The 19062-nt window shown below is 32.1% G+C and overlaps 1 protein-coding gene across 1 annotated transcript in view; it reads left to right on the forward strand.

The window, feature by feature from the left end:
• Positions 1–19062, forward strand: part of DACH1 (dachshund family transcription factor 1) — a 414957-nt gene that overhangs the window by 283833 nt on the left and 112062 nt on the right. The window contains exons 5-6 of the mRNA XM_004286289.4: positions 11118–11253; positions 14621–14755. Of these exons, the coding sequence (XP_004286337.1) occupies positions 11118–11253; positions 14621–14755 (271 nt within the window). The remainder of the gene's footprint in view (positions 1–11117; positions 11254–14620; positions 14756–19062) is intronic.

A 19062-nucleotide genomic window follows, 5' to 3' on the forward strand; every position in this document is an offset into this window, starting at 1 on the left:
TAATGTACAGCACAGAAAATATAGTCAATATTTTGTCATAACTTTGTATGGAGAGTAATCTATAAAAATATCGAATTACTGTGTTGTACGCCTGAAACTAACATTGTAAGTCAGCTATACTTCCAAAAACTGAATTAGCATTTGTTAAGTGAGTGAGCCATGGTTCAACAACAGACCACAAGAAAAAATGAAATAGAGAAGTTTATTACTCACAGGTCATGGAGGAAGTACTTGGCATGCCTCAGGGGACCAGACAGGTGGGTCAAGGCAGAGTGCAGACAGAGAGAACAAGGCAGGACCTGAGGCAAATGGCTTTATTAGGAACCATGGGTGGGGTATTTCAGGATTTCCAGGCTGGGGCTGGATTGGTCAATTCAAACCAAAAGAGTAGGGTTTTGGTAAGTCTCCCAGGGGTCTTATTTAAGAAGACTGTTGATCACAAGGGCTTTTGGGGAAGTCATACCAGGGACTTACATTTGCTTATGACTTTGGCTGCTGTCTAGAGCATGCACTTGCATGAAGGGGGCTAGTGTCAGTTTAAGGTCCCTGTAGGCCACGTGGTCAAACAAAATGGATGCTGAAGCAGCAATACCACAGAGTAGCTTAGCTGAATTCTCACCACCATACAATGGAATATTATTCAGAGCTAAAAAGCAATGAACTATCAAGCCATGAAAAGGTATGGAGGAAACTCAAATGCCCACTGCTAAGTTGAAGAAGCTAGTTTGAAAAGGCTACACACTGTATTGTTTCAAGTGTAGGACACTTTGGAAAAGGCAAAACTATGGAGATCCTAAAAAGATCAGTGGTTGCTAGTGGGTGGGAATAGAGGATGAAAAGATGGAGAACAGGGGGTTTTTAGGGCAATGAAAATACTCTATATGGTATTATTGTGATGCATTCAAGTCATTATACATTTTGTAAAGACCCTGTCATTACTTATATAGAAAGTTGAATAATATGCAAGTAGGAATTTTTCATATAATAATACTCTATAAACAAAGATGTGTACTTGCTCCTTAAATAATTTTCGGAAGAATCCTTACCAGAGGAAAATAACAAGAAATATCACAGGAGGCCAAGCTCAGCTACCAAAATATTCTTTCCTGAGAGAATGCCACTGAATGCTACATTGTCATCAGTGAGGGAACCGATTTGTTTATCAAGGTATCGATTCAATTTATGATCAATTTTGATAATAGTTATTACTGAGAATTCAACATTCTCATTGTCTCACTCATTCGAAGCAGTGTTTAGTAAACTCATATGATACATATTAATTAAACTTAATTCAGGGGAAATTTTTATTTTCCCCAAAGAAAATGGTTGACTCTTATGTCACTTTAAAGAGTAAGGGGCCCAAGTTGGTAATTAGAATAGAGCCTACAAGTTTGTTTGCCTGAAAAGATTCTAAATATGAAGGCCAATTAAAAGTGAAATGTTAAATACCAAAGATTTACCCCCACTGGAAGAAATGATAAAACAAGAGAAAATAGGCTTTGAGGGATGGTCCATATGCAGGAATGTGCTATTTACATTTTTTGACAGTAATGACAAGAATTAAAATTAAAACTCAACCCAAATGAGAATAGCAAAAAGAATTTGTAGGACAGAAGAAAAGCAAAAACATAGCTCTCAGAGTTACAAGCTTAAAAAAATGTTTTGTTATCTATTTCTACGAACTAAAGGAACTCCAATGATTTTCTTATAAACCTATTTATGAAAATGTACCTACCAGTTCAAGCAGTAGAGCAGGGTCTGCAAGCTGCTGAACTTGGGTAAAACCTACGCTGCTGTCAGTTTTTGGATGGACCATGAATTAAGAATGATTTTACATTTTTAACTGGTTGGAAAAAAAATCAAAAGAAGAATAATCCTTCATGACACATGAAAATTATATGGAATTCAAATTTTAGTGTCCATAAATAAAGTTTTCTGGATATTAGCCACACTCTAATTTACATAATGTCTATGGTACTTTCAAATACAAAGGCAGTGTTGAATAAAATATTTGCTAGCTAGCTTTTTATAGGAAAATTTTGCTAATCCTTGAGTTCTGATTAACTCAAACCCATGTGGATCTTAGGCTGTGGTAAATGGAAGCAGCACAAACTAAACTGTCAAACACCATAAAGCCATAGGATTTGGCATTGAAAGGAAAAGAAATTAAAAGCATTGAGGAAAAGAAAATTATATAGGTGAGGACAGTACCACCATGACATTGTTATTTACTTTAAATGCAAGCCTCCATGACAGTCTGCTAAAGTACTGAATTTAGATTTTCTCTGGTTGATTGTCTTGGACTACTGTAAATATTTTAGTAAGGTAACTTTGAGGAGGGAGGAAAAGGACATATACTGTTTATACAATAATAATTCTACCTTAAATCCCAAATAGCTAAATGTCTAAGATTATATTAAATCATTAGACATTCTGTATTAGTCTATTATGTATCAGTGAAACCCATACACTTTTACTGTTTAATATTCATAGAACATGAAGAGTCATAGGCTTGGGATGTTAGGTGTTTTGTAATCCAGCTCCCTCCATGGTGGAGAAAGCATTCCTGCATCCTCTCTACCCATTTTTATATATCTATTTTATAGAAGGCCTATTCTATTTTCAGCAAATTTAAGAGTGTGAAGGTATTAATTGATCAAATTAAAATTTTCCTCTCAATAGCTTCTACTTTAACTTTATTTTCTTGGAAAAAATGTCTCCTAATTCTTCTGCGTTCTAACTATTTAAATATTTAAGTCCTCTGCTATAGTACCTGTGGTGTTTCTTTTTTCCAGACCAAAATTCTAATTTCTTCTGACAATTTTTCATCAAGCCTCTTGGTTGACCTTCCTTTTCTTAAATAAGCCCCCTCCTCACTACCCCTCTCCTGCATATTACTCTAGAAGTGAACCCATCAGTGAAGAGACCAGAACTAACATAAACCTCAGTTTGGACAATAGTTTATAAATTTAGTCATAGTTCATAACTATTTTTGCTAGTTGAATGTGTGACTCGGTAAATCTCATGCATTTTTGACATGAAATTCTACTAAGCCAATTCTTTATCTTTTACTTGTATTAGGAATTTGCATTTATCCATATTAATTTTTTTTTATTTTCCAGTCTATTGATTTAGGCTCTTTAGATATTCTTGAGTGTTAATACTCCAAACTATCATATTAGCTATTTATACCATCTTTGTATCATTTCCAAATTGTAAAAGGATTGTATTACTTTAAATCACTGAGGAAAATAAACAGTATAAATCAAGAGATCAATTCCTCTTGTCATTAGAGATTTTCTAATAGGCTGAAATGTTCTACTAATTGGTTCTCTTTGGGAATCATTCATCAAGTAACCCCAAATCCCCCTGAATGAATCAATATTTTTCTCACTTTTATTTAATAAATTCACAATGATATCATAAGGATTTTTAAAAAATGGTTCTTTCTGAAATAAAAAGAAAATTAAAAAGAAGCAAGACAACATATTTTAGTGGTTTAAAACATGGATTCTGGAGGAAGACTTCCTGGGTTTATATTCCAGCTCTGCCATCTCCTAGTCTTATGACCTTGTAAAAGTCACTTAATATCCCTGTCTTTGTTTCCTTTTCCGTACAATGGGGATTATATCATTATTACCTCATCAGGTTGTCATAATGAGTAAATTAGTATTTATAAAATCATTAGAAGACTTTCTATAGTGACATTATCTTCATATTATCACTGGTTTATTTTCCCCCCAAGTATTCACAATCTTCTGTTTAAAAATAAGTTCTAGAATTTTATAGGGAATCTGTGTCAGGCTTTTGAAATATAGTTGCAATTATATAGTAAGACCTCTCTCTCTGTCTCTCTCACTCTCTTTTGCTTGTTCAACCCTTTTCACCTAACAAAAGTAGTGTATTTTGCTTTTGGTGGGTTTGCTAGTTCAGTAGTATATAAAGCAGACTTTTTTTTTTTTTTTTAAAGCAGACTTTTAAATGTATTTTTTTTCCAGATTTCACTTTTCTTTAGTGATAATATGGAATTGTTTTTGAGAAATTTGGCAACATTCATATTATTCTACATTACTGAATAATCTTTCCTCACATGCCACATTACAGCATTTTTCTGAGAACAGGGAATATGACTTAACTTTGTTAATTTTCTCTGCCAATCTGCTGTTTTGTGTGTGTGTGTGTGTGTGTGAGTGTGTGTGTGTGTGTGTGTGTGTGTGTGTATGTGAGAGAGAGAGAGAGAGAAATAGAGATTGTTTATGACATTCTCATTTAAAGAATTAAACATTGAAAAAAATTTTAAATACAATGTATACATTTTCCATTCTCTAATACTTTTTTTCAAAACAGGTCCCTAAAATGCTATATCAGTAAATAGGACTTTACTTGCATGAAGTTCAAAATGTTTAAAGATCATAAAAACTAGAACCAGAGTAACCAGATTCTTGAAGTAGATTAAAAAATCTTACAGCAATGTCATTTACCTCATGTTTGCTTTGGGGTACAGAATAGTTTATCTTGGGACAACCATAAATAACTCTAGATGTATGCATCACTTTTAAACTTTTTTTTTTTTGCAAAAAAACTATTTCGTCTAAATTTTACCTGGATTTAGAGAAACAGTTAAGTCTTCTCTCTTCATGTTTATTTGGGTATTGATATTAAATATGAAAAGAGAATGCTAACAAGAAAAAGGAAGTATTAAAACACAACTACCACTAAGGATGCCATACATCAGTGTATTGAAATATAAAACATATTTAGATCCATGAGTTTATAATAATACTAAATATAATACAATTCTCCCTTGGAGAATTCTAGGGAATTGATTCTTTTAAAGGACAAATAAGGGTTTAAATAAAGGATAAAGGGGTGGAGTCAAGCATTTTCCTGCCTTTCCCATACAGACTGTCCCTCAGGATAACACAATGATGCATGAGAGAAACTTTCTATTCATATAAATAAATGAGTATGGAATGAAATATTGCAAATAAATGAGTATGGAATGATATATTTCGAATCCATCAAATTGCACGTCCTAATGAAGTGATGAATCTGGGCTATGATTATCAGTGGTGGCTGGCATCATAAAATGCAACCAAGAAGACATTATGCACTTCCAGTGAAAGCATACACCACCATCTATGAAGTACTCTTGCCCCCAGATCAACTTGAATCAAGCATCCGGATGCACTTACGCCAGAAATTCAGGGAGGGACTTCTCTTTTAATTAAGATAATAGTATTTATTATTACAGAAGCCTGAGGTATAACTTCTGAGTCGAGACTGCCTTTTGCCGCTCAAAGTAACTGTAGGAGTTTATATTACCAAATAAGAATCTGGAAAGTTACTAGGCTGCCTGAATTTTCATACAGATATGGGAAAAATATAGTTCCCTATCAACACTGAATAAGTTTGAAGAGACAGTAGGAGAATAAAATGATGTTGTTTATGACTACACTCATGGGTCTTACCACTTTCCCATTTAGCAAAATTGAGTATTTCTTGAGTATCATCATCAAAACAAATAAAAAGAGCTATGTAAATATCCCTTGAAGCCTCAATTTAGAACTCTGAGTTAAGGAGTTTTGATGGTGGCTACCAGATATTCTACCAGATGCAAGTATATTAGGTTTGTTTATGTCTTCCAGAAGTACTTTTTAACATTTTCCTAAACCCAGAATCCCAATCCTATTATTTATCCTTTCAGTTCACTTTTCCAGAATAAGAGAATATGGGTGTCACAATCAGTGTGTATGATTCTGGATTTCACTAACAGTATTTACTAGCTGATGATATATGCTCCATGAGGGAAAGGAGTTTTGTCAGTTTTGTTTACTTACGTGTAACCAGAGCCTAGAACACTGGCATATATTAAGTGCTTAGTAAATATTCTCTGAACGAATGAAGTCTGAGTTGTGTTAAAGCTCAGGAGTTTAGGTTTTATAAAGTGCTAGTCAACTTCAATTTCATAAGATAAAAGTTGTATTAAGATAAATTTAACATTAGAATATCTTCTCCCCACTTCTATAACATACTCAATAAGGGAATTGCTAACTGATAAAGAGATGAAAATGAAGATAATTAAAGAGAGCAATATAAAGTAAAGCTAAATGAAATAACCCATTTAGAGAAATAAGTTGTGATTATTTAATCTTACTCTAAGAAAATATTTTAAGTTGATAAAATATAATGCATTTTGTGGTGGAGATGAGGCAGCAGACACAATACATTTTTTAATGTTTAATTAATCACGTGTGTAATACTGAATATTTTATATGTTTTATTTAATTTTTATTTAATTTATTTTTTTATTGAAGTACAGTTGATTTACAATGTTGTGTTAGCTTTGGTTGTACAGCAAAGTGATTCAGCTATATATGTATATAGGTATATATTCAGCTAGATATATGTATATATATTCTTTTTCAGATTCTTTTTCCTTATAGGTTATTACAAAATATTGAGTATGGTTCCCTGTGCTATATAGTAGGTCCTTGTTGGTTATCTATTTTATATATAGTAGTGTGTATATGTTAATCCCAAACTCCTTTTTATTTTGGAATTTTAGAATTCATTGTTTTAAATTCCACCTTTGATTCTGAATTGTGGTAGAGACCAATACTTCTTGTTCTACCTAGAGGCAATAAATGCAGCTTTCCCTTTATTGTTATTCTGATACCATTAGTTTATTAGTATGACCTTTTTTTTTTTCAGTGAGAGTGTATTCCTCTTACATTTTCATTTATTATTGTGGCTAGTTTTATAAAGATGGAACACTGCAAAAGATTGTGTTTTATTGATTGGTGGAGTTATGATGCAGGACTGTAAAGCAGTGTGTTGAAGTATTAAATTAAATATTCTTCCTCTTTGTCCTACTTCAGGGACATTTTGGAGGTTAAAGGGTCTCACACAAATGAAACGATAAATCCAGTTTACATAGTTTCCCTATAGACATTGAACTGCTTCTTTCTTATTATGTCTGAATAAAACTCATTATCTATTTTGTTTCAGTAATAATTATGAGATTCTCTCCTAAGCAATTCTTTACTGTCTCCATTATTCTCCATCTTATAGCATACTCTGGAAAGGCAAGCATATAAATATGATAAAAGAATTAAGCTGTTGAAATAAATTAATTTATTGTGCAACAATGTATTCAAATCTTACTTGCTCAATGGATTTTACTTTAATGAAATTCTTCAAAGAACAATACATCATGTTCCAAAGATTGAAATTATACATTAAGTGAAATGACTGAATATGTTGTGTCTCAGTTTATAGAAAGTTTCAATTAAATACTTAAGCTTCTAAAGCATAAAAATTTGCATAAATTAAAATATTTCTTTAAGTAAAAGTATTAAATATTGTCTGTATCCTTTGTTCTTAGACAAAAAATATAATTAAAGTAAAAATAAGCTAAAGCTAAAATAAATACTACAATTTCACCTATGTTTCCTAAGCCTTAAATTATGATTTAATATTATTTTACATTAAGATTTTAATCTAGCTTATTTTTGACTTAGTTTATTATGTGACCTTTAGAGTGTTATGAATGTATAAGTGAATAAGTGAATAATGCATGAATGAAAAGAATCATCAAGGAAAACTTTTACAGTTAAATAAAATTGACTAATGAAAAAATTGTTATACTTATGTGGAAAATAAATAAATAATTGTTCAAAGGCACAATCATTGTTACTAGAGTTTTGTGCACTAAATATTTACATATTTTATGAGTTAAATATCTCAGGAAAAAATCAGTTTCTCATGCTTTCCATTAGTGCCACTGAGAAATCTATTATGACAGGAAACTCAGACTTGCAAAATGATTTTAGAGGGATTGATTTATTTCAAGATTGCACTTTACCTCTGTTTGGCTAAACACATGCCACTGAAAATATGATCACTTACATAATTATTCAGAGGACTATTAAAATGTATTGATGGATAAACATTGATTGAGTGACTTTGGGAGAAAATAGAATGTCTAATTTAGAAAATTTTATTTATATAAAAATATAATAATGTTGTTTCCTAAATATATACCATGTGTTTCTGCATAATCCAAGCATTAAGAATTAGATGTATTAGGAATTAGCTTTAAAGCTTATCAAACTTATGTACCTCTTTATCAGAATTTCGAGAAATCAAGGTTAGACTCTTGATCATGTATATCTGGTCATGTATGCAGTTAACTATAGCATGGCTTATTAATACATTTATACAGACTAAAAAGGAGTTCTATACAGTTTTATAAATCCATACTCTATAATAAATGCACAGATATTCCAAAAATGATACAAACTCCAGCCTTTGAATGCTGCACAGAAGCCAAGATTATCCTTTGATTTGTGATTGCAAAGACTTGATGTGAACTTTATTGCCTTATTTTTAAATTAAAAATTGTGGGATATTTGTGCAATTGAATATATTAAAAAGTAAAAAAGATAAACTATTAATACATGCGATAACCTGAATGAATCTAAAAAACATTTCGTTGTGTAAAAAAAACCAGACATAAAAAGTATGTACTATATGAGTCCATTTTTATGAAATTCTAGAACCAGCCAAACTACTCCCTGGTGATAGAATTCAGAAAGACGTTGCTTCTGGGGATAGAAGGAATAGGCTGGGAAGGGGCATGAGAAATCTTTCTGGGGTTATGGAAACAGTCTAGATCTCGACAAAACTCATCAAACTGAACACATAATAAATGTACAGTTTGAAGCTGCTTCATAGTTTAAGGTAGGGGTGAATGTTAAGAAGAAAGATTTATAATCCCAGCTGCTTTTAAATTATAATTAGAAGATAGGAAGTAACTTTTGGCATCCAGATGTGGATTCTCCGCTCTTTTAAATCGTATATGTGTTTGTTTTTTAGAAATGTAGGTCATTTGTTTGCCATGTGAACTAAAGAACTTATACCATTTAGAAGCATAGCTTGTTTGATTTATTTATTGTGGAAAAAATAACTAATATTGTGTTCATTTTGCATGTTGAGACATAGAGTTTAAAAATACGTCTTGCAACTTTTGAGAGTAGAATTTAGTTGACATTTTTCTTTTTTCCTTTTGGTACAATATTGTTTGACCTGGCAAATTATTTGTTGTAAAGTTCCTTTTGGGACTATTTTTTTATTTTATGGTATATATATTGAGAAACAGTTTTATGTATGGATTTTGGAAGAGGGCTTGGCTATCTTGAGGGTTACTTTCATTTTATTTGTCATGATCCTCAAGAATAGAACCTCTGTTGAAGATGTTTATTGACAATGTGTAGGACTGAAAAATTAAAAGGGTATGAAACAAGTGGTGCTCAGTCTTGGATATACATTAAAATCGCCTGGAGAGCATTAAAAAATACTGGCTTCTGGGCCCCCCTTCAGACTCAGTGTATAAGGTTGCTGTGAGAAAGTACAACAAACTGGGTAGCTTAAAACAACAGAAATTTATACCCTCACATTTCTGGAGTCAAAAGCAAGATGTCAGCAGTACCATGCTCCCTCTGAAATTCTAGGTAGAATCCTTCCTTGCGTCTCCATAGTTTCGCCTGGTGGCTGGCAATCCTTGGCAATCCTTGGCTTGCAGCTGCAGAGCTCAGATCTCTACCTCATCTTCACATGACATTTTTCCCTCTTCACAATTTTTCCATTTTTCACATTTTTCCAATATCTTCACAATGTCCTCTTGTGAAGACATCTGTCATGTTGGATGAAGAGCCCACCCTACTTTAATATGACCTCATTGTAACTAATTTCATCTGCAAAGACCCTATTTCCAAATGCTCACATTCATAGGTATTGGGGGTCAGGACTTCAATCATTTTGGAGGGACACAATTCAACTCATGACCTTCAGTAAGCCAGAATCTTGGGGAGTAAAGCCCAGGCATAGGCATGTTGAAGAACTTCCCAGGTGATTCTAATTCAAAGTAGAATTGCAACCCATCACAAGGCTTAAAGGAACTTTTGAGTTTGAAGACATACATGACCCTCTTTCTCTGTTAGTACAAAGCCTTGTGTGTCTTCCATATTACATTAGCCTTTGATATTTTGAAAACAGCCTCCTACAGGCCGATTCCATTTTAGAACTTTTTTCTTTTAAAAAGTCTGCTTTTTTTCATATTTGCATCTTTGCACTCTAATCAGGAATAATTTACTTATTATTTATTATGTATCATGTATCAGTTTATTTGTACACTTCCAAATATTTATGAATTATTGAAAAGACTGTTCTTCAAGGTCTGGGTGTGTTGATAGCTGAAGGTATAAACATCTTGTTGCTCGAAGAAAATATTAACAAATGAGTATCTTATTTCTTAATCAATAACTCTATTTATAATAGCTCATTGGAGACAGTTATACAATACATTTGCACATTGGTCTCATAGGGAAGGTGCAAAACTTAAAGGGGAAGGTATGGAGTGGGACCTGAGTGTTAACATAGAACAGTATCAGGAAACATGATACCAGGTTTCCCTGGGATAAAACTAATACATATTTCATGAATTTTCCCTAATATATTTGTGTGGTTGCATTGAAGCTAGGAGTCTGAAAATTATTAGAATCAAAGAAAATTGTTCAAATGTTAAATAATAATAGATTTCTATGATGCCTTAAAATGTAACTAAGTATATCCAGAGCAGCCCCATAATGAAATAGGTGTTAACAATGCCTCCGGTATTATTATTATGATGTCATGGTGATAATCTGTGTGTTAAATGATCCTAGACACTTGCTGAAGCAATATAACTTATTTAAAGATTTTTTCAATTAATAATTGTCTAGAATTAAAACCTGCTTTGTTCTGTTAATTCTTTGTTGTCTAATGGTTCTAAACTGGATGTCTTTTTTGATCTCTCCTTTTATCCAAAGAAGGCATTGACATTTACCATTACTACAGCGATGTTCACCTATGGAGCCATTTTCCTTTCTATTCTTTCCTTACTTTGACTTTTCTCAAGATAAAAGGTGTCGTTTAATCCAAATAAATGTTGATGAAAAAATGTGTTTGTCTTCACGTATCTATAGAATTAAGAAAAATCAACATTCCTTAAGCAAAGGTCCAATGTATTTACCTCTTTTCTCCCCCCTCCTCCCCCCGCAACCATGGTGGTGTAGGAGCGTGTTCCCGACAGCCCCTCGCCTGCCCCCTCCCTGGAGGAGGGCCGAAGGCCTGGCAGCCACCCATCATCACACCGCAGCAGCAGCGTGTCCAGCTCCCCAGCCCGGACTGAGAGCTCCTCGGACAGAATCCGTAGGTGTCGTACTGCCACTTGTCACCATTTTAAACTTTATTAGGTGCAGCTGGCTTTTTTAATCAAAATGCCCTCATTCCAAATAGATCTCAGATGTATCATGTTCTGACGCTCTGTAGCAATAGCCATCTCTCAAAATTATGTCTCCCAGTTTGCAATATCATGAGGTATGGTACTACATTAACAGGTTCTGATATAAACTCCCTCTCTTTGATGCCACACATAAAGATTTGAGCTATGAAACAGTTAGAGAAAGTAAGTAACCTTCTAGATTAGTTTCTGAGGTAAACACCTCCAACTCTCAAATACCTAGCGTCCAAGTATACTGTTTATGGTTTATTCCTCTTCGTTCCTTCAATCCCATCCCTGCCATTTTTTAAAATTCAGTAATTTTTAAACTTCATCCTTGTATTGACAAAGACATCCACAAAGAGGAATAAAAGAAATAGAATTCAAAATAACTGATTTTTAAAACATTTTGTAGTCATTCAGAAGATCAATAGATTGAAGAGTGTGAAATTGGTTAAATCTTAGGATTTGAATTAGTAACAGTCAATAATGCATATTATCATCACATGTTATTATTATTAAATTCTAAAAAGTAAGGTTATATTTTATTTCGTGATCACATTTTCAGATATTTAATCCTGGTCCTCATGGCCAAGAAAATTAAGAGTAAAGTTAATACACCATTCAATTAACTGGTTATTTTGTGTATGTACAATAATCTAATATTATTTACCAATAAAATGAGCATATTAACAGAGACTACCTTGGTTGCTAAAACCAATACTTACTGTATTGTTTACAGACTTTAGTTATTATTTTAGGAAATCATGCTTATAGCATAAACTTCATTTAATTACACAAAATTTATTGAAGTTATTTGGTTGTTGAGAATATCTTCATAATAGAAAAAAGCATTTCTTAGAAAGTGTCTTTATAAGCTATAAAGGAAAGTTTGCATATCCTCAATATAGATACTGTGGAGGCGGATAACATAAATATTGGTCAAATTGTATGGAATAAAATTATTTTTAAAATAGTCAATCATTGACAATTACATAGAATTCAATGTAATTCTAAATATGTATACTTTATTTAGCCTGTTTATATTTCCCTAAGTTTGTAAGAGATGATTATTACTGTTTATTAATAAAAATGGATATAGCACTTGATAATCATTGCCAAATCAATTATATTTCTGGGGCTGGTAAACCTCAGTTAACACTACTTCAAAGCATTTTTCAAATAAAATATTTTCGATATGCCTTTGTGCCATGCTGTCGTTAGAATCAGAAATTTAATGATGAATATTTGGTTTCATGTCTAATGCTTTTTAAGGTATCATTGGAAAGGAGCTGTCCTAGAAAAGAAAATTATATTTTTTTCATAATACTTAATCAGAAATACAGACAAATAGGGAAAGATTTGAGACTTTTGATATACAGTCTTTGTTTTACTAATCATATTTTTAAATTCTTGATAGAAACAAAGTAATTACTTTTTCATGCATGGACTACCATAATTGTCCAAATGGAAATATTGACACATGTACACACACGTGTACACATATATGCATATATACAAATACATGTGCAAATGTATGCATATTTATTTTTAACTTTAGACTAACATAAAAAATTCAAAAATAATTAAAAATTCTTAAATATTTACCATCCAGTTTCACTCAATCAGTTGATCTTTCTGAAAGATATACCTGATAAAAGCCTAATGCCACCTTATTGTCCTTATCACAGACACTGTGCTTCTTTACCTCAAATACTCCATTGTTTATTTTGTACAAACAAGGAATTTCCCTTACATAACCACAGAATAGTGGTTAAAATCAGGAAATTAAGACTATTATCATACTATTCTATAAGCTGCACACCTTATTCAAATTTCACCAGCTTTCCCACTATTATTTTTTCCTTTTTTTCCTGACTAATATTTTTAATAATAAGAGATTTTTCTTTCCTGGTCCAAAATCCAATCCTGGATCACATGTTGAAATTACTTGTCATATGCCCTTAATCCTTTTAAATCTGAAATGGTTCCTTAATCTTTTTTATCTTTCAGTACCTTGACATTTTTGGAGAATGCATACCATTTATTTTATAGAATGTCCCTCAGGTTGGAATTTTTTGATGTTTTCTCATAATTTGACTTAAGTTATGTATTTTTGGCAGGAATGACACAGACATGATAGTGTGTCCTTCTCAGTGCATGATTTCAGAAGATATATGATATTTTGCCAATACTTGTGATAACCATCACTTGGCTGAGTTAGCGACTGACTTCTAGATTTCTCTCTTGTAAAGTTCCTTTTTAAGTTGTTTTTAACCTTTGTAGATAATAAGTATCTTGTGAGGAGATATCTTAACATTATGTAAATGTTCTATTCTTCATCAAACTTTCACTTCACTACTTTCACAATTGTTCATTGAAGATTCTTCCCTGAAACAATTATTACTATGGTGATTTCCAAATGGTAATTCCTAACATAGTCTTATATATTATTTTATACACATTTTAAAACTATACTTTTTGCAGTGAAAGTAAGGTTTTATGGAATGATTTTTCTTCAAAATTTTTGCACAAAACCAAGATTTTCATGGGCAATTTATTAAGAAATTTATTGACTGGATTGTGATCATAAGGGTATTTGATCATCTGCTTTATCATTTCAGTAGTGACAGGTTACTCTCAATAGTTCAAGAAAGAAATTATTGTTTTTAATCATTCAACCATTTAATAGGTATTAACTGGGCTCTTTTATTTTTAAATTTGAGTTCAAATCCCAATTTTTAAAGAAGTACTTTGATATCTGTGAAACATCGTGTTTTATTGACTAGAATAGGACTCTTGAAACAGCTATGTCAGTGCCTTAACTTGTTGAAAACTCTATTTGCCCTCTCATGCCACTAGAATTTTTTTTTAAATTATGTTTTAACTTTATAGTATTAAAGAGTGTTCTAACGTTAAGGTTGCAGTTTTTGCAGAGTTAAGGAAGGTTATATGCTAAGGAGAGAATGTGATACACTAGATAAAGCTTGAATATTTCATTTGTAATGGTTATAGGGGTATGGCCATTCAAAAGTATTCCAGACATGAGAAAATATACATATTTTATGTGAAATAAAAATAAGATAAAGCAGTTTCATTTTCAATATATTTCTGCTTGTTCTCAAAAATTATCATAGTTATCAGTTCTCACAGTGTTCAACTTAGAGATAGATTATAATTTTAAAGTTACACCATGGTATTATATTTATTTCTGAGTCCAAAAGAATTTAAATAAGTTATTTGAATATTGTATATTATGGTGTTTTAGTCTTTATTCTTTTGTTTCTGACTTGACAGCTGTCCATCAGAATGGTTTGTCCATGAACCAGATGCTGATGGGTTTATCACCAAACGTACTCCCTGGGCCCAAAGAGGGAGATTTGGCTGGTCATGACATGGGACATGAGTCGAAAAGGATGCATATTGAAAAAGGTAATATATGATTATAAGGTCTTGTTTTTCCTGCTCAACATATGAACTAGGTTTTAATCATAGAACAACGTATATTTCTAGATTATATTAGAAGATGGCATATAAACATTTTAAAAACCTATAATATTAAGTAAAATGCCTATTCAACAAAAAAGAAATATGAATGAGACATATTTATCTTAAACAACAGGTAAATGTTCATTTATTTTCCAGTACATTTAAAAAAAGAGAATTGTTTGTTTTAATTGTTATCTCTGAGTTCCTCAAGGACTATAGTTGTTCTTTCTCCGTGCTTTTAGGGTCAATTGTCATTTTACTTAGCATAATAGAGCAAGGACAATATACAAAGGATTATTATGATTATTTTTTGGATTAAAAGACACATGGTCATTTGATCAACCAAGAAATATAGTGAATCTTATCAACCAATGTACTAGTAGTTGTTTCTAAAGTGTATGCAACAAATAACAAAGCCAAGATTGTGCAAAGCTGTGAGAGTTTCCTATTTATATTTTATTTGTACCAGCCTAACTCATTTTCACAGGCAAAAATTTGTCTTTTCATGCCTTATTTCATGAAATACTTTCATGGAGAATTGAAATATTATTTTACATGCATGTTGGAAATTTATGCTATTGGATGCAAATTAATGTTTTCAAATGGTAAATTTAAATTGGGACCACTGCAGCCCTGCCATATCTTTTTCATCTTAATTTAATATTTTCAAATTTTATTAATAATATAGACTGGATACTTTGACTGTCTTTTTTGACATGAATATCAAGTAATCAACGTTATGAAAAGGATTGTTTCTTTGGAAAACATAATTATACAAAAGGTACAATTCATTGGCTGTCAAAAAGGAAGATAAGTAAAATTGGCTATTTAGATAATCAGAATGACATGGTTGGAGAAAGACTGAGTTTAGGTGGACCAACCATTTTTCCTCGAAAATGACTATTCACAAAAAGTAAAAATGCTTACATAAACATTTTTCTATTCAACATGAAAACAGCTCTGCTGAGTCCTTAGGAAGAAAGAACACTGCATTTCTATAAATTAAATTATCGGCATTATGCAATTAATAAGAAAATGGTAATCTTTTCTAGGTGCTAACATGTCAAAATCTAGGCATATTTGAGAGCAGCATTAAGGCAACTTCCTAATTATTTATTTTAAAATTCGCTATCAAATATTATCACAAAGCTGGGTGGAACATATACAAGTGCATCAGTGAACAAGATTGCCTCTAAATGTCTAATTCTAATTTTCTGTGAGTTCTTCTTCAAAAATGAAGAAAAATATATAATGCCTATGTATATTTTGACATATACCTTTTATATTTAATCAAAAACAAATTTGAGGAAATATTATGGAAATTTTTATAGTAATAAAATATAAAACTGCATAGATGATTTAAGTTTTAAGTAAGAATATTGAAATATAAAAATTCATTATTTGGGTTAAGTAGCCATTCTCCACTAGGGTTCTATGAAAGAATGAAGCCCTATAGAAAATGATTTTAGTGATTCATTTCTCAGTTTTCCCATAGATGCTACATAGCTAGTTTCACTTGAAATGCATAAGAGAGAAGTTTTATGATATACAGTGGTTGTCAGGATATTAGGGTTTTGTTCTCTTGCAGAACCTTGGTGAAAAAAGGTTGGGAGTGAAATATAAAAGCCTGGAGGTGGTAGTGAAGAGAACACCAAAGAAATGACCAATAATATGATTGGAATAATGAATCTCACTGGAATTTTTGGTGGGAGCTTTCTACACTCTCATGTTTCAAGTTGAGTTGACTATAATTTTTGTAACTTTCTTTTTCCGTGAGTCTTCAGTTCTGTCTGCCTATCTGCCCATCATCTGTCTATATACCCATCATCTATTTGTTACTACTATTTTAACTTTACCATCATAGAGCCTTTCCTGAGATACCATACTAGGTTGATATAGGGATCCCACTGCTGGTGTTCCTGTGTGCCTGCCCTCCAAATCTTCGTTACAACATTTTCCTTGTTATTTGGAAGTTATTTTTTCATTGGTCTGCTTCCAGTACTAGACTGTATACGCCTTGGAGTCATGTGTGTATTACATTTGCTTTAAACAGACTAGACAATCTATGAATGCATATTGATCTGTGCTAAATTACTAGAAGATTCTAAGAGATGGTGAAAGTTAAAATAACTGTGATGATGAAAGGCAAAAGGTGGAATTTCATAACCTTTAGAACATACATTTATATGGAACAGTAGAATGTTCTGGCCAGGAATATACACAAAAACTTTCTATATCACTAATGGTACTTCTTATCATATCTTAAGTTTTTAAAATGGTTTTGCTGTCAGAATAAAGACCTTGATCATATCCCAACAGTTTTTCAATATTTTAATGTATATTTTATAAAGGAAAGTAAGTTTTTAATATTCTCCCTAGAAATGTGAAACTACCTTTAAACTCATAATTTCAATTGTAGTTATGGAATCGTGGACATTGTAATAGATTTTGATACTCTTACAGTAAGAATTTTATTATATGATGCTCATCTCTTTTATGTACTCTCTTTTATCTATTTTTCAGCATACTGAATTAATAGTAAATATTCATAGGCTTTCTAGATTGATAGGGTCTACTAAATTAAAAATTGTTTTCTTTCATGACTACATTTATCATGTGCTGCATACTTGCCCTGTAACTTTCTTACTACACATATCTGTATTAAAACAAGTGACTTCATTTAGAGACATTTGTAGAGAAATTAATTACATGTTTGTGTCATTTTAGGCTTGAACTTCTTAAATGTAATTTGCTGCCGACCACTTTAAATCATTCAAAAGATAACAATTCTTAAGAAAACATTGATGGGCTTCCCTGGTGGCGCAGCGGTTGAGAGTCCGCCTGCCGATGCAGGGGACGGGGGTTCGTACCCCGGTCCGGGAAGATCCCACATGCCGCGGAGCGGCTGGGCCCGTGAGCCATGGCCGCTGAGCCTGCGCGTCCGGAGCCTGTGCTCCGCAACGGGAGAGGCCACAGCAGTGAGAGGCCCGCGTACCGCAAAAAAAAAAAAAAAAAAAAGAGATACCAAAATTAGTTTGTATGCTGAGAATCACTGTGGTCTAAAATCTTAATCACCAGTAACTTTTAAGCATTTTAAAATCTTCTTAATATTAAAAAGCTATTGACTTTATTAGAATATTTACGTCACTATTAGTTGAAGGACCAGTAGCTTTACAGGTGTTAGAACTCAGAAATACTAAGTGCTGAGTAAATTTGCTACTTAGTTTTTAAAATAAAAACACTCTAATGGGTTTTTGAACCCAGGAAGAGTTTAATTAAAGTACATTCAAAATATAAATATGAAAAACAAGTTAGTGTATCAAGAAGTAATAGACATATAATATTGTTTCAAGCATCCCAAGTGTAAGGAGAAATGATTTTAATAGTATGAACTTTGACTAAAATTAGGAGTTTGTCAAGGATATGTGCTGAGGAAATCTATGATACAGCTCATAGCCTCAAAACCAATTTTATGTCTTTTAACTTTTCCAAACATACTGCAAGTTCTCTAGAGCTTTCTGGATTTTAAAAACATTGCTGATTTTTACCCTCAGTCTAAATTTAGTGGAATAGGCAGTACTAATTGACATTTTCTTTTTTTTTAATTGAAGTATAGTTGATTTACAATGTTGTGTTAGTTTCTGGTGTACAGCAAAAGTGATTCAGCTTTATATATATGAAACAATGAAAGAATTACATATGTATATGTATGTATATATATAATATATTATTTCTCAGATTCTTTTCCAATATAGGGTTATTATATGATATTGAGTATAGTTTCCTGTCCTATACAGTAGGACACTTTTGTTTATCTATTTTATATAAAGAAGTGTGTAAATGTTAATCCCAAACTCCTAATTTATCCCTCCCCCTACCCTTTCCCCTTTGGTAACCATGAGTTTTTTTCTATGCCTGTGAGTCTGTTTCTGTTTTGTAAATAAGCTCATTTGTATCTTTTTTTTTTTTAGATTCCACATATAAGAGATATCACATGATATTTGTCTTTCTGTCTTACTTCACTTAGTATGATAATCTCTAGGTCCATCCATGTTGCTGTAAATGGCATTATTTTATTCTTCTTTATGGCTGAGCAATATTCCATTGTATATATGTACCACATCTTCTTTATCCATTTTTCTGTCAATGGACACTTAGGTTGCTTCCATGACTTGGGTATTCTATGAACATTGGGGTGCATGTATATTTTCAAATTAGAGTTTTCTCTGAATATATGCCCGGCATTTAAA

Source organism: Orcinus orca, chromosome 18, assembly GCF_937001465.1.
Source record: "Orcinus orca chromosome 18, mOrcOrc1.1, whole genome shotgun sequence".
Classification (NCBI taxonomy): domain Eukaryota; kingdom Metazoa; phylum Chordata; class Mammalia; order Artiodactyla; family Delphinidae; genus Orcinus; species Orcinus orca.